Here is a 19,308-nt window from a genome sequence, read left to right as displayed (position 1 = left end):
CTGCTTAAAACCTTTCAGCAACTTAAGGTTGTCTTCAAAGTAAAACACAAGGCTCTGCAAGATGTGTGTCCTACCTGCTTCTTTAGCTGCATAGCTTAACATTCCCCTTCTGCATCAGATACACTGACACTATTAAAATATCCCTGGATCTAGGGGCCAATAACAGATAATGGTCATTGCCAGCACTGTCCCATGAATGGTAAGGGGCTCCTTCCAAGCAGAAGGAATCCACCAATTCATCTGTTGGCCTATGAAATGAAAGAAAGCAACTTCCTTCCTTCCTTCCTTCCTTCCTTCCTAAGTTCCAACTATGGTATCCTCCATGAACTCCTACAGAGCTCCCTCCACCAGGAAGTTAGGGTGTTTTCAGTTCCAATCCGAGAATATGATTTATAAGAGCAATCCTGTTGCATGACGTCATGGAGGCTTACTGTGTGACTTTGGAAGACATGGAAAGTAGGTGGTAAAAGGGTCCTGAAAGATAATTTGGTAGTGAAGTGCCATTTTTTAAGAGATACTTTAACAAATAATCTTCCTCGATGCTCTTTCCAGGTTAAGTTCTTCTTTTCTGGAGGTTTCCAGAATGATGCTTTCTCCACTGTTCTACTTTGCTCCTTGTATCACTGGATTGGTTTACATGTTTATCTCCCTCCCTTTATTAGGAACTCTTCTAGGGCAGGGATTGTGTGTGTGTGTGTGTGTGTGTGTGTGTGTGTGTGTGTGTGTGTGTAGGTTTTAATTTTTATAATGCCACAAAACTTTCCAGAACCTTTATAGTAGTTCAGTGGGTGAAAGGGTTTGTGAAGTTGACCCTGGATAAGAACATACTTGCTTTTGACTATCTTCCTCAGCCTACATAACCTTGTTGGTTTTCTTACTCTGTATAAAGCCCCCCAAAATGAGACTCTTCAATAGTGTCACTGTAAATAATTATTATCTAAATATTCATTACTTTAATGCTAATGTAAGTAACATGCTTTCTGAGGGGATATTGGGTTACTTACTATTAGATATGTCATTTATATCAGTAGATACTGTAAGCCGGATTGTATTCTGAAAACAGTTGATTAACATGCCTCAGTATATTTTTCAACTTTTTAAAAAATTTTAGTTTTGAGCTAGAATTTTCCATACTTGGCTTGAAAGAAGAAGCAAATTAATTTTGGAAAGGCTTAAGGAAAAACTGTTCAAATGGTTAAAACCTAGGAAAGAGTAGAAGAAATTACTTTAACTAGTTGGAAGTCAATTTGAATAACACACATGGTTGAACTTTAAATGCCAGAATGTTCCATTATCTTATTTTTACTAAGTATCTCATGAGGTATTAACAAAATAAGCCTGTTGTAATATTTTAGTGCAGTTTATTGAGAGATGGCATAAATAGATGACAGTATTTACTTCAATAAAAATCTTTTCTCCCCAGTAGTTTCTGAATTTCTCTGTCCCCATTAAGAACTACCCTTGACCTTGTTTTGAAGTCATATAGATTCTGTGTCCACTTCAGAACACTGACACATGCATATAATATATTTTGAATTTCCTTAATTGAGTTAAATTGTTGTATTGGCCCTTTTCACATTTATGGTATTTGTATTTACTTAGTAACTGGGGCAAATTTCAATCAAACTGGTTCTGGATATCTTGGATCTGAAAAATTGATAAGAAGGTAGATATGCTTCAATTATGTATGTTTGTATGTTGGATGGAGATGGTTGCATTAATATTGTGGCTTAGATACAAACTTTTGAAATTAGTTGATATCCTATTTTTGATCATATGTTTATCTTGGAAACTGTATATGATTACAGACATGTAATAGTGATAGTACTCTAATTTTTAATTCTTGCTGCCAGTCTTTCGTTTTCTCCAATTCACTTAAACATCAACTACATTGATATGAGGCTGTATATGGCAAACATATTGTATTAGTTTGCTAGGGCTGCCATAACAAAATAGCACAAATTGGGTGGTTTAAACTACAGAAACTTATTTTCTCACAGTTCTGGAAGCTAGAAATGCAAGATCAAGGTATCAACAGCGTGGATTTCATTCTGAGGCCTCTTTCCTTGATTTGTAGATGGTTGTCTTCTCCCTCTATCCTCACATGGTTGTCCCTCCATCTGTGTAGTTTGTGTCCTAATCTCCTCTTTATATAAGGTCACCAATCATATTGAAGTAGAGCCCACTCATATGACGTTATTTTACCCTAATTACCTCTTAAAGGACATATCTCCAAATACAGTTACATTCTTAGATACTAGAGGTTAGGACTTCAACATATAAGATTTGGGGGTACACAGTTCAGCTCATAACACATATATAAATTATTTAGCTTGTGTGTGTATATGTATGTATGTACACATATATGTTTATACACATGTACAGTATGGCATATGAATAACATAGTTATGCACATATATATGTGTATCCAAAGGAAAGATAACTATATTCATTTCATTACTATATATTCATGAATGTAGGAAATGAAAAATAGTAAGATTCTAATATGCATATGCAATTTTTAAGCATTATGGAACAGTCTGGATTTTAACTAATGAGCTCTAAATATGTGTATAATACTCAATTTGTTATTAAGAATTAGATGCTGGTAGTTGGAAAGTGCCCTAAGCACCTATGTGGGTGTTTGCCATCCATCCAAATTTATGAGTAAATCTGTATCCCTAGGTTAGAGTTCGGAGTCATCTTTAAGACCTGTTACTTAACCTCTTTAATTAAACTTGTTAAAACTTCATTTCATATCCGTTGCCCTTTGGCATCCAAACATCTTCAAGTCTGGATTATGAAAAGTTTCTCAGCTCCCTGCTTTCTGTCTCTTTTGCCTTTATTCTGTAACCTGGGAGTTAAGCTGGTTTTCTCTCCATTCGTTCAGCATGTCACGCTCATGCTATGATACATTTCACCCTGTCTAAAACATCTGCCCCACACCTGCAAATCTTCAAGGCCAAGCTCACTCTATTTTCACCTTTATTCTTTAAATATTGAAGCCTGGAATTATTTCTACCTTAACTCCTGTCGCACTGATGGTCAATACTACTCAAATAAGTTCAAATAATTAGAAAGAGAGACTTGTAGTAAACAGATAGAGACCAGGTTTGGTTTTGTTTTTTCGTTTTTATCTCGCATAACACCCAGCAGAATTCTAGTCACGTGGTAGATGATATAAGTTCTTATTAACTGATTTTCAATAGGGAAAGTAAATTATATAAAATGAATTGTCACTGTGAAGAGCACTGTAGCCTCTAAACGTTTGCTTAGTTTATTTTAATATTATAGTCATTAAATAAGGAATATAAGTGAATTACATAATTTTAAGTATTTAAATTGTCGATTCTAATAGTCATAATATTTGTTATTTCAGCTAGTTTGCATAAATACAAATTCAGCTTTTAAACATCTCAACTTCCCTTTATAAAACCAAATATAGTGTTTTCTGGATTAAACATTAAAAATTCCAAATGATAAGTAAAGCCTTGTCAGGTAACATCAGTTTTTTTCCTATTTACTCGATCTTTCTCGTTAGCATATAAGCATGCTATAATTTTTACAAATGTATACCTTTTAAGTAGCTTTCTTTATCACACACCCTCCAATAGATACTGCAAAATGCCTCACTGAAATTGTCTGTTTTAGCACTTCTCAAATGCAAACAAATAGTTTGGGAATCTTGTTAAAATTTAAATTCTAATTCAGAAGGTATATGCTTGCTGCTTTGACAAAGTCTCCCAGACCTTAGTGGCTTAAAATAGCAAACATTTGTTTGGACACAGCCACGCTCGGGCTCAGTCTTTCACGTCCCTGCAATCAAGGTGTTGGCCTGAACCGTAGTCATCTCTAGGCTTGACTTGGGGAGAAATTCACTTCCAAGCTCCCTCCTTTGGTTGTTGGCAGGCCTCCTACTTGTGCTTGCTGTTGGCTGGAAGACATCAGTCCTTTGCAATGTGAACCTCTCCATAGGGCAGCTCACAGTATAACTGCTTGCTGGGGAAGCGGGGCAGGGGAGAAAGCAAGACAGAGCCAGAGTCTTTTTATAACCTATCTCAAAAGTAACATCACATCACTTTTGCCTTATTCTGTTCATTAGAAGGTAGTCACTAGGTCCAGTCCACAAGGGGAGGGAATTGCATAAGGACATAAATACCAGGAAGTGGGAGTCAGTGTGGGTTCCACTGACTCTAACGTGTGCCTGCCACATTAGGTTTGCGGTGGAGTCTGAAACTTTGCCTTTCTAACAAACTCCTAGGTGACGTCAGTGCTGCTCCTGAGAACTTCACTCCGAAAAGCAAGGATCTACACTTACTGCACCCAGTTCCTTTCTTTATTCATTCTCTGTTGATCTCACTCACTCCAGCTAGGCTCTCTCACCCCCTCATTCTGCTGAAATTGCCCTTGTGGAAGTCACCAATGAGTTCTATGTCACTAAATCCAGCATTTGAAAAAATTGATCATTCTTTCTGAAAATCTTTCTTGGCCTCTGGAACACCAAATTGATATACATTTCTCCTCAGTTTTTCTCCTAGTTACCTATCTCCCTAACTATAAGAGTTAATATATCCTATAATCCAATCCTGGGACCTCTTTTTTTTTATCTATAGTTAAGTCCTACATGGTTACAGCTAAAATCCCAGATATGCTGACCACTCTCAAATTTATATCTCCTATGGGGATTTCTCCCCTAAAATCCTAACATGTTTATCAAGTGCCTCAGTGAACACCTCTACTTGGATACGCATAGTAATTTCAGACTTAAAATGTCCAAAACAGAACTCTATTCCTTCCCCTTCATCTCCCCCTCGCTACGCCCAACCTGACAGTCTTGCTTCTCATCCATGTTTGCAAATCCAACAAATAGTTCCACTCCGCAATCAGCTGTTCCAGTGAAAAACCTGGGAATCATCCTCCAGTCTTATGTAAACCATCGTTAAGTCTTGTCAGTTTTACCTCTTAAATACCACTTGACTTTCTCCATCATTCTTTTTTTTTTTTTTTTTTTTTTTTTTTTTTTTTTTTTTTTTTTTTTTTTTTTTTTTTTTTTGGCTGTATACGGTATTTGTTTTTCTTTCTGGCTGCGTTTGGTCTTCATTGCTGCGCTCAGGCTTTCTTTAGTTGCAGAGAGCGGGGGCTACTCTTCGTTGCAGTGCATGGGCTTCTCATTGCGGTGGCTTCTCTTGTTGCGGAGCATGGGCTCTAGGCATGCAGGCTCATTAGTTGTGGTGTGCAGGCTCAGTAGTTGTGGTGCACGGGATTAGCTGCTCCACGGCATGTTGGATCTTCCCAGACCAGGGCTCGAACCCATGTCTCCTGCATTGGCAGGCGGATTCTTAACCACTGCGCCACCAGGGAAGCCCTCTCCATCATTCTTTATTCCAACATCACCACTCTAGTCTGGACCATCATTACGTTTTTATAGAAAGTTCTGCATCTTTTTATTATTGATTACAGCTTCCAACCTTTAGCCCAAGTGGTTTTACTCAGTCCATCTATTTTCCATGTTCATGGTTTCCTTCATCCTGTAGGATCAAGTTTAGATTCTTTATATTGTACATAAAGCCATACACAGTCTGGCCTGATTCCCTTTCCAGCCCCATTTATCTCTACTTCCCTACCTGCACTCTGCACTTGAGCAATTCAGGGACTGAGCTATGATATAACACTCCCATTTGACTCTGAGTCTTAATGAAAATTATTTTCCTTCCTGGAATGCTTCCCTTCTTTGCCTGGCTAGCTTTCATTTAATTCAAGATTCAGCTTAAACATGACTTCATCCTAGAGGCTGTCTTTGACCTTTTAGACTATGTTTGGGGTACCCACAATATAGTCCATAGCACTGTATACTTCTCTATCTTAACCGTCATTGTATTTTATAATAATAATCGAATTATCTTTGTCTTATTTTCCCTTTAAGCTGTAAAGTCAGATCAGCAGAAATAGACTCAGGTATTCTGAAGCCTGAAACATATAATTTTGGGGACTCTATTTAAGAATAAAAATATGAAAATTATATATATATATATGATCTTCATATACATTAAGTACAAAAGAGAATATTTATGAAAAGAATCACAACAAAGTAAAAAATTAAGTAAGCTGACAAATATAAAAACATATGACCCTGTGAACACACTGCTAGGGGCCCTTTCCAGAACCCAAAAGCTTAAGCTTCATTAAATTTCCAGTAAATACACCTCTTGGCATGAGTCTGCTTTAAAGCTCTATTTCTGGGGGCTTCCCTGGTGGCAAGTGGTTACGAATCCACCTGCCAATGCCGGGGACACGGGTTCGAGTCCTGGTCCGGGAAGATCCCACATGCCGCGGAGCACCTAAGCTCGTGTGCCATGACTACCGAGCCTATGCTCTAGAGTCCGCGAGCCACAACTACTGAGCCCGCGGGCCACAGCTACTGAAGCCCGCACTCCTAGAGCCCATGCTCTGCAACAAGAGAAGCCACTGCAATGAGAAACCCAGGCCCCGCAACGGAGAGTAGCCCCCGCTCACCACAACTAGAGAAAGCCCACGCGCAGCAACAAAGACCCAGTGCAGCCAAAAATAAGTGAATAAATAAATAAATTAATTAATTAATTATTTTTTAAAAAAGCTCTATTTCTAGTGTCAACAGTAGTGTTTAACACAAAGCAGGTACTCAATAAATATATATATTTTTCTGGTCAATTGATTTTTTTCTTTATAACATCTTTATTGGAGTAAAATTGCTTTACAATGTTGTGTTAGTTTCTGTTGTATAACAAAGTGAATCAGCTATACGTATACATATATCCCCGTATCCCCTCCCTCTTGCGTCTCCCTCCCACCCTCCCTATCCCACCTCTCTAGGTGATCACAAAGCACCCAGATGATCTCCCTGTGCTAGGCAGCTGCTTCCCACTAGCTATCTGTTTTACATTTGGTAGTGTATATATGTCCATGCCACTCTCTCACTTCATCCCAGTTTACCCTTCCCCCTCCCCGTGTCCTCAAGTCCCTTCTCTACATCTGCGTCTTTACTCCTGTCCTGCCCCTAGGTTCTTCAGAACCACTTTTTTCTTTTAGATTCCATATATATATGTTAGGATACGGTATTTGTTTTTCTCTTTCTGACTTACTTCACTCCGTATGACAGACTCTAAGCCCATCCACCTCAATGCAAATAACTCAATTTTGTTTCTTTTTATGGCTGAGTAATGTTCCATTTATATATGTGCCACATCTTTACCCATTCATCTGTCAATGGACAGTTAGGTTGCTTCTGTGTCCTGGCTATTGTAAATAGTGCTGCAGTGAACACTGTGGTACATGACCCTTTTTGAATTTTGGTTTTCTCAGGGTATTTGCCCAGTAGTGGGATTACTGGTTTGTGTGGTAGTTCTATTTTTAGGTTTTTAAAGAACCTCCATACTGTTCTCCATAGTGGCTGTATCAAGTTACATTCCCACCAACAGTGCAAGAGTGTTCCCTGTTCTCCACACCCTCTCCAGCATTTACGGTTTGTAGATTTTTCTTTTCTTTCTTTTTTTTTTTTTTTTTTTTCCCGCGGTACGCGGGCCTCTCACTGTTGAGCACAGGCTCCAGACGCACAGGCTCAGCGGCCATGGCTCACGGGCCCAGCCGCTCCGTGGCACATGGGATCCTCCTGGACCGGGGCACGAACCCACGTCCCCTGCATCGGCAGGCAGACTCTCAACCACTGCGCCACCAGGGAAGCCCGGTGTGTAGATATTTTGATGATGGCCATTCTGACTGGTGTGAGGTGATACCTCATTGTGGTTGTGATTTGCATTTCTCTAACGATTAGTGATGTTGAGCATCCTTTCATGTGTTTGTTGGCAATATGTATATCTTCTTTGGAGAAATGTCTATTTAGGTCTTAGCCCATTTTTGGATTGGGTTGTTTGTTTTTTTTGTATTGAACTGCATGAGCAGCTTGTATATTTTGGAGATTAATCCTTTGTCAGTTGCTTCGTTTGCCAATCTTTTCTCCCATTCTGAGGGTTGTCTTTTTGTCTTGTTTATGGTTTCCTTTGCTGTGCAAAAGGTTTTAAGTTTCATTAGGTCCCATTTGTTTATTTTTGTTTTTATTTCCCTTTCTCTAGGAGGTGGGTCAAAAAGGATCTTGCTGTGATTTATGTCATAGAGTGTTCTGCCTATGTTTTCCTCTAAGAGTTTTATAGTGTCGGGCAATACATTTAGGTCTTTAATCCACTTTGAGTTTATTTTTGTGTATGGTGTTAGGGAGTGTTCTAATTTCATTCTTTTAAATGTAGCTGTCCAGTTTTCCCAGCAGCACTTACTGAAGAGGCTGTCTTTTCTCCATTGTATATTCTTGCCTCCTTTATCGAAGATAAGGTAACTATATGTGCGTGGGTTTATCTCTGGGCATTCTATCCTGTTCCATTGATCTGTATTTCTGTTTTTCTGCCAGTACCATACTGTCTTGATTACTGTTGCCTTGTAGTATAGTCTGAAGTCAGGGAGCCTGATTCCTCCAGCTCCATTTTTCTTTCCCAAGATTGCTTTGGCTATTCAGGGCCTTTTGTGTTTCCATACAAATTGTGAAACTTTTTGTTCTAGTCCTGTGAAAACTGCCATTGCTAGTTTGATAGGAATTGCATTGAATTGTAGATTGCTTTGGGTTGCATTTTCACAATATTGATTCTTCCAATCCAAGGACATGGTATATCTCTCCATCTGTTGGTATCATCTTTAATTTCTTTCATCAGTGTCTTATAGTTTTCTCCATATAGGTCTTTTGTGTCCTTGGGTAAGTTTATTCCTAGGTACTTTATTCTTTTTGTTGCCATGGTAAATGGGAGTGTTTCCTTAATTTCTCTTTCAGATTTTTCATCATTAGTGTATAGGAATGCAAGAGATTTCTGTGCATTAATTTTGTATGCTGCTACTTTACCAGGTTCATTAATTAGCTCTAGTAGTTTTCTGGTAGCATCTTTAGGATTCTGTATGTATATTATCATGTCATCTGCAAACAGTGACAGTTTTACTTCTTCTTTTCTGATTTGGATTCCTTTTATTTCTTTTTCTTCTCTGACTGCTGTGGCTAAAACTTCCAAAACTATGTTGAATAATAGTGGTGAGAGTGGGCGACCTTGTCTTGTTCCTGATCTTAGTGGAAATGGTTTCAGTTTTTCACCATTGAGAATGATGTTGGCTGTGGGTTTGTCATATATGGGCTTTATTATGTTGATCTAAGTTCCCTCTATGCCTACTTTCTGGAGGGTTTTTATCATAAATGGGTGTTGAATTTTGTCAAAAGCTTTTTCTGCATCTATTGAGATGATCATATGGTTTTTCTCCTTCAGTTTGTTAATATGGTTTATCACATTGTTTGATTTGCGTATATTGAAGAATCCTTGCACTCCTGGGATGAACCCCACTTGATCATGGTGTATGATCCCTTTAATGTGCTGTTGCATTCTGTTTACTAGTATTTTGTTGAGGATTTTGGCATCTATATTTATCAGTGATATTGGCCTGTAGTTTTCTTTTTTTGTGACATCTTTGGTTTTGGTATCAGTGTGATGGTGGCCTCCTAGAATGAGTTGGGGAGTGTTCCTCCCTCTGCTATATTTTGGAAGAGTTTGAGAAGGGTGGGTGTTAGCTCTTCCCTAAATCTTTGATAGAATTCACCTGTGAAGCCATGTGGTCCTGGGCTTTTGTTTGTTGGAAGATTTTTAATCAGTTTCAATTTCATTGCTTGTGATTGGCCTGTTTATATTTTCTATTTCTTCCTGGTTCAGTCTTGGAAGGTTGTGCTTTTCTAAGAATTTGTTCATTTCTTCCAGGTTGTCCATTTTATTGGCATAGAGTTGCTTGTAGTAATCTCTCATGATCCTTTGTATTTCTGCAGTGTCAGTTGTTACTTCTCCCTTTTCATTTCTAATTCTGTTGATTTGAGTCTCACCCCTTTTTTTCTTGATGAGTCTGGCTAGTGGTTTATCCATTTTATTTATCTTCTCAAAGAACCAGCTTTTAGTTTTATTGATCTTTGCTATTGTTTATTTCATTTCTTTTTGATTTATTTCTGATCTGATTATGATTTCTTTCCTTCTGCCCACTTTGGGGTTCTTTTGTTCTCTTTCTGTAATTGCTTTAGATGCAAGGTTAGTTTGTTTATTTGAGATGTTTCTTGTTTCTTGAGGTAGGATTGTACTGCTATAAACTTCCCTGTAGAACTCCTTTTGCTGCATTCTATAGGTTTTGGGTCATCATGTTTTCATTTGTTTCTAGGTATTTTTTTATTTCCTCTTTGATTTCTTCAGTGATCTCTTGGTTGTTTAGTAGTGTATTGTTTAGCTTCCATGTGTTTGTATTTTTTACGGTGTTTTTTTTCCTGTAATTGATATCTAGTCTTATAGCATTGTGGTGGGAAAAGATACTTGATACGATTTCAATTTTCTTAAATTTACCAGGGCTTGATTTGTGACCCAAGATATGATCTATCCTGGAGAATGTTCTATGAGCACTTGAGAAGAAAGTGTATTCTGTTGTTTTTGATGGCATGTCCTATAAATATCAATTAAGTCCATCTTGTTTAGTGTGTCATTTAAAGCTTGTGCTTCCTTATTTATTTTCATTTTGGATCATCTGTCCACTGGTGAACATGGGATGTTAAAGTCACCTACTATTACTGTGTTGCTGTTTGTTTCCCCTTTTATGGCTGTTATCATTTGCCTTATGGATTGAGGTGCTCCTATGTTGGGTGCATAAATATTTACAATTGTTATATCTTCTCCTTGGATTGGTCCTTTGATCATTATGTAGTGTCCTTCTTTGTGTCTTGTAATAGTCTTTATTTTAAAGTCTATTCTGTCTGATATGAGAATTCCTACTCCAGCTTTCTTTTGATTTCCATTTGCATGGAATAGCTTTTTCCATCCCCTCACTTTCAGTCTGTTTGTGTCCCTAGGTCTGAAGTGGGTTTCTTGTAGGCAGCATTTATACGGATCTTGTTTTTATACCCATTCAGCCAGTCTATGTCCTTTGGTTGGAGCATTTAATCCATTTACATTTAAGGTAATTTTTTTAAGAGGTTTTTCTTTTATTATTTTTATGTACAGACAACATTTAAGGTAATTTTTGATACGTATGTTCCTATTATCATTTTCTTAATTGCTTCGGGTTTGTTATTGTAGGTCTTTTCCTTCTCTTGTGTCTCCTGCCTAGAGAAGTTACTTTAGCATTTGTTGTGAAGCTGGTTTGGTGGTGCTGAATTCTCTTAGCTTTCGCTAGTCTGTAAAGGTTTTAATTTCTCTGTCGAATCTGAATGAGATCCTTGCTGGGTAGAGTAATCTTGGTTGTAGGTTTTTCCCTTTCATCACTTTAAATATGTCCTGCCACTCCGTTCTGGCTTGCAGAGTTTCTACTGAAAGATCAGCTGTTAACTGGTGGATTTTTACCCTGCTCATTCATCTGCTGTGTGTTTCTCTGTCCTCTCATTTTGCTTAACTTACTGTGTTTGGGGTCTTCTTTTCGTAGGCTTCAGGTTCGTGGTTCCCGTTGTTTTTGATGTCTTCCCCCAGTGGTTAAGGTTGTTTCAGTGGGTTGTGTAGGCTTCCTGGTGGAGGGGACTGGTACCTGTGTTCTGGTGGATGCGGCTGGATCTTGTCTTTCTTGTGGGCAGGACCACATCCGGTGGTGTGTTTTGGGGTGTCTGTGAACTTATTATAATTTTAGGCAGCCTCTCTGCTTATGGGTGGGGTTGTGTTCCTGTCTTGCTAGTTGTTTTGCATGGGCTCTAGCATGGGAGCTTGCTGGTTGTTCAGTGGAGCTGGGTCTTAGCGTTGAGACAGAGATCTCTGGGAGAGCTCTCGCCGTTTGATATTACGTGGGGCTGGGAGGTCTCTGGTGGTTCAGTGTCCTGAATCCGGCTTTCACATCTCAGAGGCTCAGGCCTGACACCTGGCCAGAGCACCAAGGCCCTGTCAGCCACACGGCTCAGAAGAAAAGGCAGAAAAAAAAGAAAGAAGTAAAATAAAAGTTATTAAAATAAAAATGTATTATTAAAATAAAAAAAATTTTAAAGTATTTACAAAAGAAGAGAGCAACCAAACCAATAAGCAAATCCACCAATAATAACAAGCACTAATAACTATACTAATATAAACATAAATAGCAGAAACTATTCAGTCGCATACAGCAAACGCCAAGCCTACAGTTGCTCCCAAAATCCACCACCTCAATTCTGGGTTGATTCATTGTCTATTCAGGTATTCCGCAGATGCAGGGTACATCAAGTTGATTCTGGAGATTTAATCCACTGCTCCTGAGGCTGCAAGGAGAAATTTCCCTTTCTCTTCTTTGTTGGCACAGCTTCCGGGGTTCAGCTTTGGATTTGGCACCCGGGGCGGGGAGGGGTATGGAATGCAGGGAGAGCTTTAGGCAGCAGAGGCCAGTGTGATGTTGCACCAGCATGAGGCATGCTTGTGTGTTCTCCTGGAGAAGTCCCTGGATCACGGGACCCTGGCAGTGGTCAGCTGCACGGGCTCCCGGAATCAGACTCCTGTGATTGCACACAGGTTTCTTGGTGGCAGCAGCAGCAGCCTTAGTGTCTCATGCCTGTCTCTGGGGTCCGCACTGATAGCCGCGGCTCGCTCCTGTCTCTGGAGCTCGTTTAGGCGGTGCTCTGAATCCCCTGTCCTCGCGCTCCCCGAAACAATCGTCTCTTGCCTCTTCGGCAGCTCCAGACACTTTTCCGGACTCCCTCCTGGCTAGCTGTGTAGCACTAGCCCCCTTGAGGCTGTGTTCACGCCGCCAACCCCAGTCCTCTCCCTGGGGTCTGACCTCCGAAGCCCGAGCCTCAGCTCGCAGCCCCGCCCGCCCCGGCGGGTGAGCAGACAAGCCTCTCGGGCTGGTGAGTGCCGGTCGGCGCCGATCCTCTGTGCGGGAATCTCTCCGCTTTGCCCTCCGCACCCCTGTTGCTGTGCTGTCCTCCGCGGCTCCGAAGCTCCCCGCTCCGCCTCCCGCAGTCTCTGCCCGCGAAGGGGCTTCCTAGTGTGTGGAGACCTTTCCTCCTTCACGGCTCCCTCCCACTGGTGCCGGTCCAGTCCCTATTCTTTTGTCTCTGTTTATTCTTTTTTCTTTTGCCCTACCCAGATACGTGGGGAGTTTCTTGCCTTTTGGGAGGTCTGAGGTCTTCTGCCAGCGTTCAGTAGGTAGGAGTTCAGAATGTAGGAGTTGTTCCACATGTAGATGTATTTCTGATGTGTTTGTGGGGAGGAAGGCAATCTCCACATCTTACTCCTCTGCCATCTTGAAGGTCCTCTGGTCAATTGATTTTTGACAAGGGTGCCAAGACTATTCAATGTGGAAAAGAGTAGTATTTTCAACAATAGTGCTGGGACAACTTTTTGCTTATTGAGATACAGCAGAGGGGGTGTGATGCCAGAACCCGGAGGCCCAGGGCCCTTTGTGGCCGGGGAGCTTTGGTCGCAACTCGCTGCTTCCACAGGTGTCCATGGCACCACGGGCCTCTCAAGCACAGGGGCTCCCTCAGTAAATACTTTTGAATGAATATATTAACTATTATTTTCAGTTATATTTCCATACATTTGACATTCAACAAGCTTTTCACAAATTATAGTTCTACAAAAAGCTTTGTATATTAGAAAATTGTTCTTATATCAATAGTTATTTTACATTTTGCTATGGTTATATTTCAAACAACTAACAGTGTTCATATCATTTAGCATATCACTGGGCTCTGTGCAAAAAGTCTGAGATACGTCTTTACTATGAGGAAAAAATTCTTTATTCACATCAAAAACGTACATTATAATCTTCTATATGTGAATATATGTGTGTCTCTTTATATTTTTATAGATCATCTGCATTAAAACTTTAATTTAAATTACTAAAATTTTAGTTTTTTAGATATCCCCACAAAGAGAAATCCCTTGGGGAAAACCCATCTATTTTCTGCTTTCTTTATAGTATATATTTTTTAAACATTTGTCTCTGGAATAATAGAGATACCAATATTTTATATAACTTTTAAAAATGCATTAAATGTTATGATGAATTTGTCCACAGGTCATTTGAATCAAGATTGTAACATAGCATTAAAAAGATAAGCTACTTGGCCTAAATCTTTAGAGTTTAGTTTGTTAAAATAGAATTAAGTTTAGTTAAGTTCCTTTTATAATAACATTTTAAATTTGCTGAGGAGTTGGTATGCTCATATCAAGATTATCAGGTGTGTGTGTGTGTGTGTGTGTGTGTGTGTGTGTGTAATGTATTTCCTACTTGGGTCCTGGTCAAAAAAGTGCTCTAGGAAGTAGAACTAGGTTGTGGACAATAGTTGGGCTGTATTTTTCTCTTTTATTTTTCTGCTCATCTGTTTGAATTTTTAACTTATGCATGTATTATTTTTATCATAATAATTTAAAATATGTATCTGTTTTTTAATACCTTAAAAATACAAATTTATAAGCTTCCATACCATAATGTGGCATATTTCCTAACAAAAGCAAATATTAGGCAATTTTTCTAAAGAAACAAAATGACAAGCAATCTTACCATCACTTAGCAAGAAAGGAAAAATTAACAGTAAGTTTTAAAGATTACTCAAGGCTCAAGAGAAAGAGTGAATGCATGAGTTTAATTTGCAGGTGGAGAGTAGATAAAAGGTGCTGACGCCTCTATTATTCTCTTACGTAGGTGACCCTTACCCTGTACAGCTGATCCCAACTACCATGGCAGCTGCTGCTGCAGCAACACCAGGCTTAGGCCCACTCCAACTGCAGGTAAGTCAGGAAATAATACACCAGAGACAAAGGTTAAGTAAATATCGAAAACAGCTATTATCGTGTTAACGCAAAATAAAACTGACTAGTGATATTTGTCTCACATTTTTTTGTTTTTGAATTTATGTCTACTGATTCTTAACCCAAAGTTGGTTCTTTTAATTTTTAGCCCTGTTTTCTGTACTAAAGACAGTTTATTGTAATTTTTTTTATTGCCTGGTATGATTTAACAAAATGAGCTGTAGTTTTGCTTTGATTACTGTATGCCATAATTTCGTCACAGAATGGTCCTCACCAAGATAAAAAGAACAAAAAAACTACAAAAGATATTCAGATACTTATGGATCAAGATAGCTTTAAAAAATTACATTTAAAATTGTTCAAGATGCCCAGTATTTTTGAAGCACTCTTTATTCTCCTGCTAATGCCAGCTCAGTTGGATAAGCAAGGATAAGTAGACCAAATAAGCAGGTGCCTAAATGAGCACAACTTTATCCAGACATCCTAATTAAGACCTTTTTTAGCTCGGCAGAAGACATATTCCCATATATCCATGAATGTCAGTGCTAACTTTACCAGATGTCCAAGTGATTTTAGAAATTTTGTCTCTGGAGTTGGAAAAAATATCAATTAAATTATATTAAAGTTATCTTTCGTTAACTGTTTAAATCTTTGAATCAGCATCCTGCTACCCTAGTTTCTGTTGTTATGGACTTTATAGTTACACAGGTAATGGGAATAACAAATCATCCAATAATAGGATTAATCTCCCCTTGTGAGAAGTTTTATATTTTCCTTTGCCTGAAAGACGCAGTATGCCATTAAAGCCAAGTATAAAGCACTCATGCTTAATAAAATTAAGTTGTATTCATGAAAGTGCATTGTCATGACAGATGACCCTAGCCTATAAGGAAAATATAGTTTAAATTGTAGCATCAAGAGACAGTTACATCTGGTCAGCACAGAGAGTTGTCAGACCTGGTGGGGTTCTGAGAAACCAGTTGAGTCTCACAGGAGGAACTGAGACATACTGTGTTCTACAGAGGTTAATAACACCCATTCCTATTCTGCCTTTTCTCCGAAAGCTACGGTGTTAGTGTCTGTTTCTTTGAGCTGGAAATAACCTTGGAAATAACCTGTTGGAGCCATGGGGAAAATAAAAGTAACAACATTTTTTAGCTTTTGAAATCTGAGAAATAACTACAATACAGAGAAGTGGCTATAATAAGTAAAACTAAAAAGAGTAGTGGGATTAAAGGAAGAGGGAAGAATATCCAGCAACAGATTTGAATGTGGAAAATAGGAGTTTTAAAGATCTAAGCTGTCAGTTTTCAAAACAAATTAGACATTCTCGTTTCCTTTCACCATTGGATTAGTGGTGAGAGGGAGCGAGGGCAAGTTGGAGGCATCTCCTATGTTTCATTGTAGAATTCTAGTAGAAGGTAGGTTTGTTAGGCAGCAGTCCGAACTTATTTTTCTATAAAGATAGTATTAGACTATTTGACACAAATTAAGTTTTATTTCTGCCCTTATAATGTGATATCAGATTCCATTAAAATTTAAAGATACAAAAAATTTGTTGAACAGAAAACAAGAAAAAAGACACCAAACATATTTGCTTTTGCCTAACTATAATTTGATCTATAAATGGGATAAAGATATTTTGTGTAAGTGGCATTATACCCATTAAAATAAATGAGTCTTGTTAGGATCTCAGTAAATCAACACTGCAGTACAACAAGAAAACTAATAATCTTAACTCTTTCATGATAAGCCGTTAGCTACTATTGAAACACAAACACGTAACCACACACACACACACACACACACACACGCGCGCGCGCGCGCGCGCGCACACGGACGTTTTTTGCTTATGATTAAAAAACAATACTCAGACCCAAACACATATTCCAAATACATGTCATGGCAGAGAATCTGGCTTTTCTTTTAGTGGACTTACTGCCACCTTTGCTAGGGTGCCTACACCAACCTACTTTTCTACTCCTGTTCCTAACACTGTATTCACAGATCCCTAACCTTGACTTCACCTTTCCCCCAGCTGCAAAGGAGACCTGTAATACTCTCCCTCCCTTTGCATTAAAATAGCATCCAAATTCTTTTCTTCTCCACAAACCTTCCCAGACAGGTCAGAGAAAAGCTAACTACAATGCCTAGTTGGGAGTCTTATCTTAACCCTAACCCAGCATTCACCCCAATCTTGTGAACCTTCTTCTGAGAAGTTTCATCTCAGTGGAGTATAATGTATGAGCCAGTTTTAATTTTCTCTGTACTCTGCTTTGAATTATACTGCTGAATCTCCAGTTTCCATCCCTTAAAAATACCTGGAGGAGATTTCATCACTTTTGAGTCCCTTTCAGTTACTAAGATTCTCTTTCAATTATTGGGATTCAGTCCTACGTTCTTATGCTAGGTTCTCTGGTAAGGCTTTCACACAAAGATTTCTCATTTAATTCTTATTACAACACTTTTTGTTATGTATTAATAACTGCATTTGAAAAAGAAGAAATCTGGATCACAGAGTCCAAAATCCATGGTTTTAAAACAATTATACTTGCTTTTCTAAGTACAGGAGATTTTATTTTAAACTTTGGAGACATTGCCCTTCTTGGGACATTTGCTAACTTAGTAACCTGCTAATACAATTATAACAATAATGCTGATTAATTGGTACTAATACAAATCCTCTATATGCAATACTGAAGGAGACAGCAGGATTCATGACGGCTATCTGCTTCACACTCTGCATTGTCTATTTCATACCTCTTTACACAGATATATGTTAATTCAGTCTTCTCTTTTTGAACATCTAGATCCAAGAAAGGACCCTATAAATATATTTCTACTCATGGTTGACTTTGTTTACCTACCATTTGTGTTTTCTTTTGAAATAATCATTTACATGCAATTGTTCACACTTGGATAATATTAAGTAAAACCAATAACCAGGGCCTTTATTAAAGAAGAAATAATGATTACAATTGTCTTAAAAGAAAAACAAAATGACATGTTTTAAATTAAACCACTATTTATTACTTTATCACTTCATGTTCCTGGATAAAATAATAAAATACTTACTATGCAAAAAAAATACATTAAAAATTCACCTTACTGTATACTTTTAGGAGCAGTTAAAATAGTCTAAGCATTGTCAAATATTTATTTTTTATTTATATAGAGAAAATGGCTTAATCTGGACTATGTATATAAAACATACAAATTAACATGTTGTGCCCAGGCACCATTTTATTTCTTTCTTTTATAAGAAAATATCTGTCCTTGTCTCCTCTGAGCTTTTTCCAGAGCTTTTAAGTCTTTCTTGAGCTTCAGATCCATATAGCCAACTATTTGTTGGCTACCAAGAGGAAACACAGACGTTACACGCGTAATAAACTGACTACAAAATGGGCCTCACCAATTCTCTTCCTTGCCCCCAGACCTGTTCATTTTCTGGTCTTAGCAAATGGCTCAACCCCGGAAACCATGAGCACTGTGTTCAACTTCCCTTCTTCCCTCTTCCTCTGGACCTATTCATTCATTATCTATCTATTCATTCTACCTACTAAATACATCAAGAATTCATCTGTTCCTTTGCACGATACTGTCACTCTGTGGGTCAGGCTACCCTCATTGCTTCCATAATTTACCACAGTAGCCCTGAACTGGCCTTTCTTTCTTCATCTTGCCCCTTCAGTGCACTCTCTACTATGTGTTTGTCAGAATGATCTTTAAGATTTTAGAAAATCTGACAATGTCCTTCTCCTACTTAAATACTTTAAATTACACCTTGGTGTTTTCAAGTTCTCTGTCCCCTCTGGATCTTTACATGCGATGTTTTCTCTTTCGGGAACCCTACTACCCACCCTTTTTTTACCAAGCAAACTCCTAATTATCCCTGAGGTTGCAAGTCAAAACCTCAGTTTTTCAGGGAAGTTTTCATTGTCCCCAAGTCTTGATTAATGTAGGTCTTATATATGCTGGGAGCACACTGTATTTCCCCTCTCATAGCACTTATAGAATATGTTTTAAATCCTACTTTCTGGCTTCTACCAGATGGCAAAATCTATGAAATTACTGTCTCACCATCGTTTGCACTTAACCAATGCTTGAAATATTTAATGGACTCAGTAAATATCTATTAAATGAAAGGGTGAAGAATGAATCTTAAGATTACACTTAAGGGGCTTCCGGGGCTTCCCTGGTGGTGCAGTGGTTGAGAGTCCGCCTGCCGATGCAGGGGACACGGGTTCGTGCCCCGGTCCGGGAAGATCCCACATGCCGCGGAGCGGCTGGGCCCGTGAGCCATGGCCGCTGAGCCTGCGCGTCCGGAGCCTGTGCTCCGCAACGGGAGAGGCCAGAACAGTGAGAGGCCCGCGTACCACAAAAAAAAAAAAAAAAAAAAAAAAAAAAAAGATTACACTTTAAAATAAATTATCTATTTTTGTTAACTAGCTACTCTTCTTTGAAATAGTGGAATTAAGCTGAATATTAATGATTACTTTCCTATATAAATTAATTT

General features: G+C 38.6%; 1 protein-coding gene across 3 annotated transcripts in view; it reads left to right on the top strand.

Annotated features, from left to right (window-relative positions):
* The window catches only part of SOX5 (SRY-box transcription factor 5), a 349,622-nt gene that overhangs the window by 232,321 nt on the left and 97,993 nt on the right, over positions 1 to 19,308 (top strand). For all 3 annotated transcript variants that reach the window (XM_007446269.1, XM_007446268.1, XM_007446270.1), the window contains exon 8: positions 14,686 to 14,771. In XM_007446269.1, the coding sequence (XP_007446331.1) occupies positions 14,686 to 14,771 (86 nt within the window). The remainder of the gene's footprint in view (positions 1 to 14,685; positions 14,772 to 19,308) is intronic.

This window comes from Lipotes vexillifer, unplaced genomic scaffold (assembly GCF_000442215.2).
Source record: "Lipotes vexillifer unplaced genomic scaffold, Lipotes_vexillifer_v1.1 scaffold477, whole genome shotgun sequence".
In the NCBI taxonomy this organism is placed as follows: Eukaryota; Metazoa; Chordata; class Mammalia; order Artiodactyla; family Lipotidae; genus Lipotes; species Lipotes vexillifer.
The sequence above is the reverse complement of the archived record's forward strand: the minus strand, read 5'-3'. Positions and strand labels throughout refer to the sequence as shown.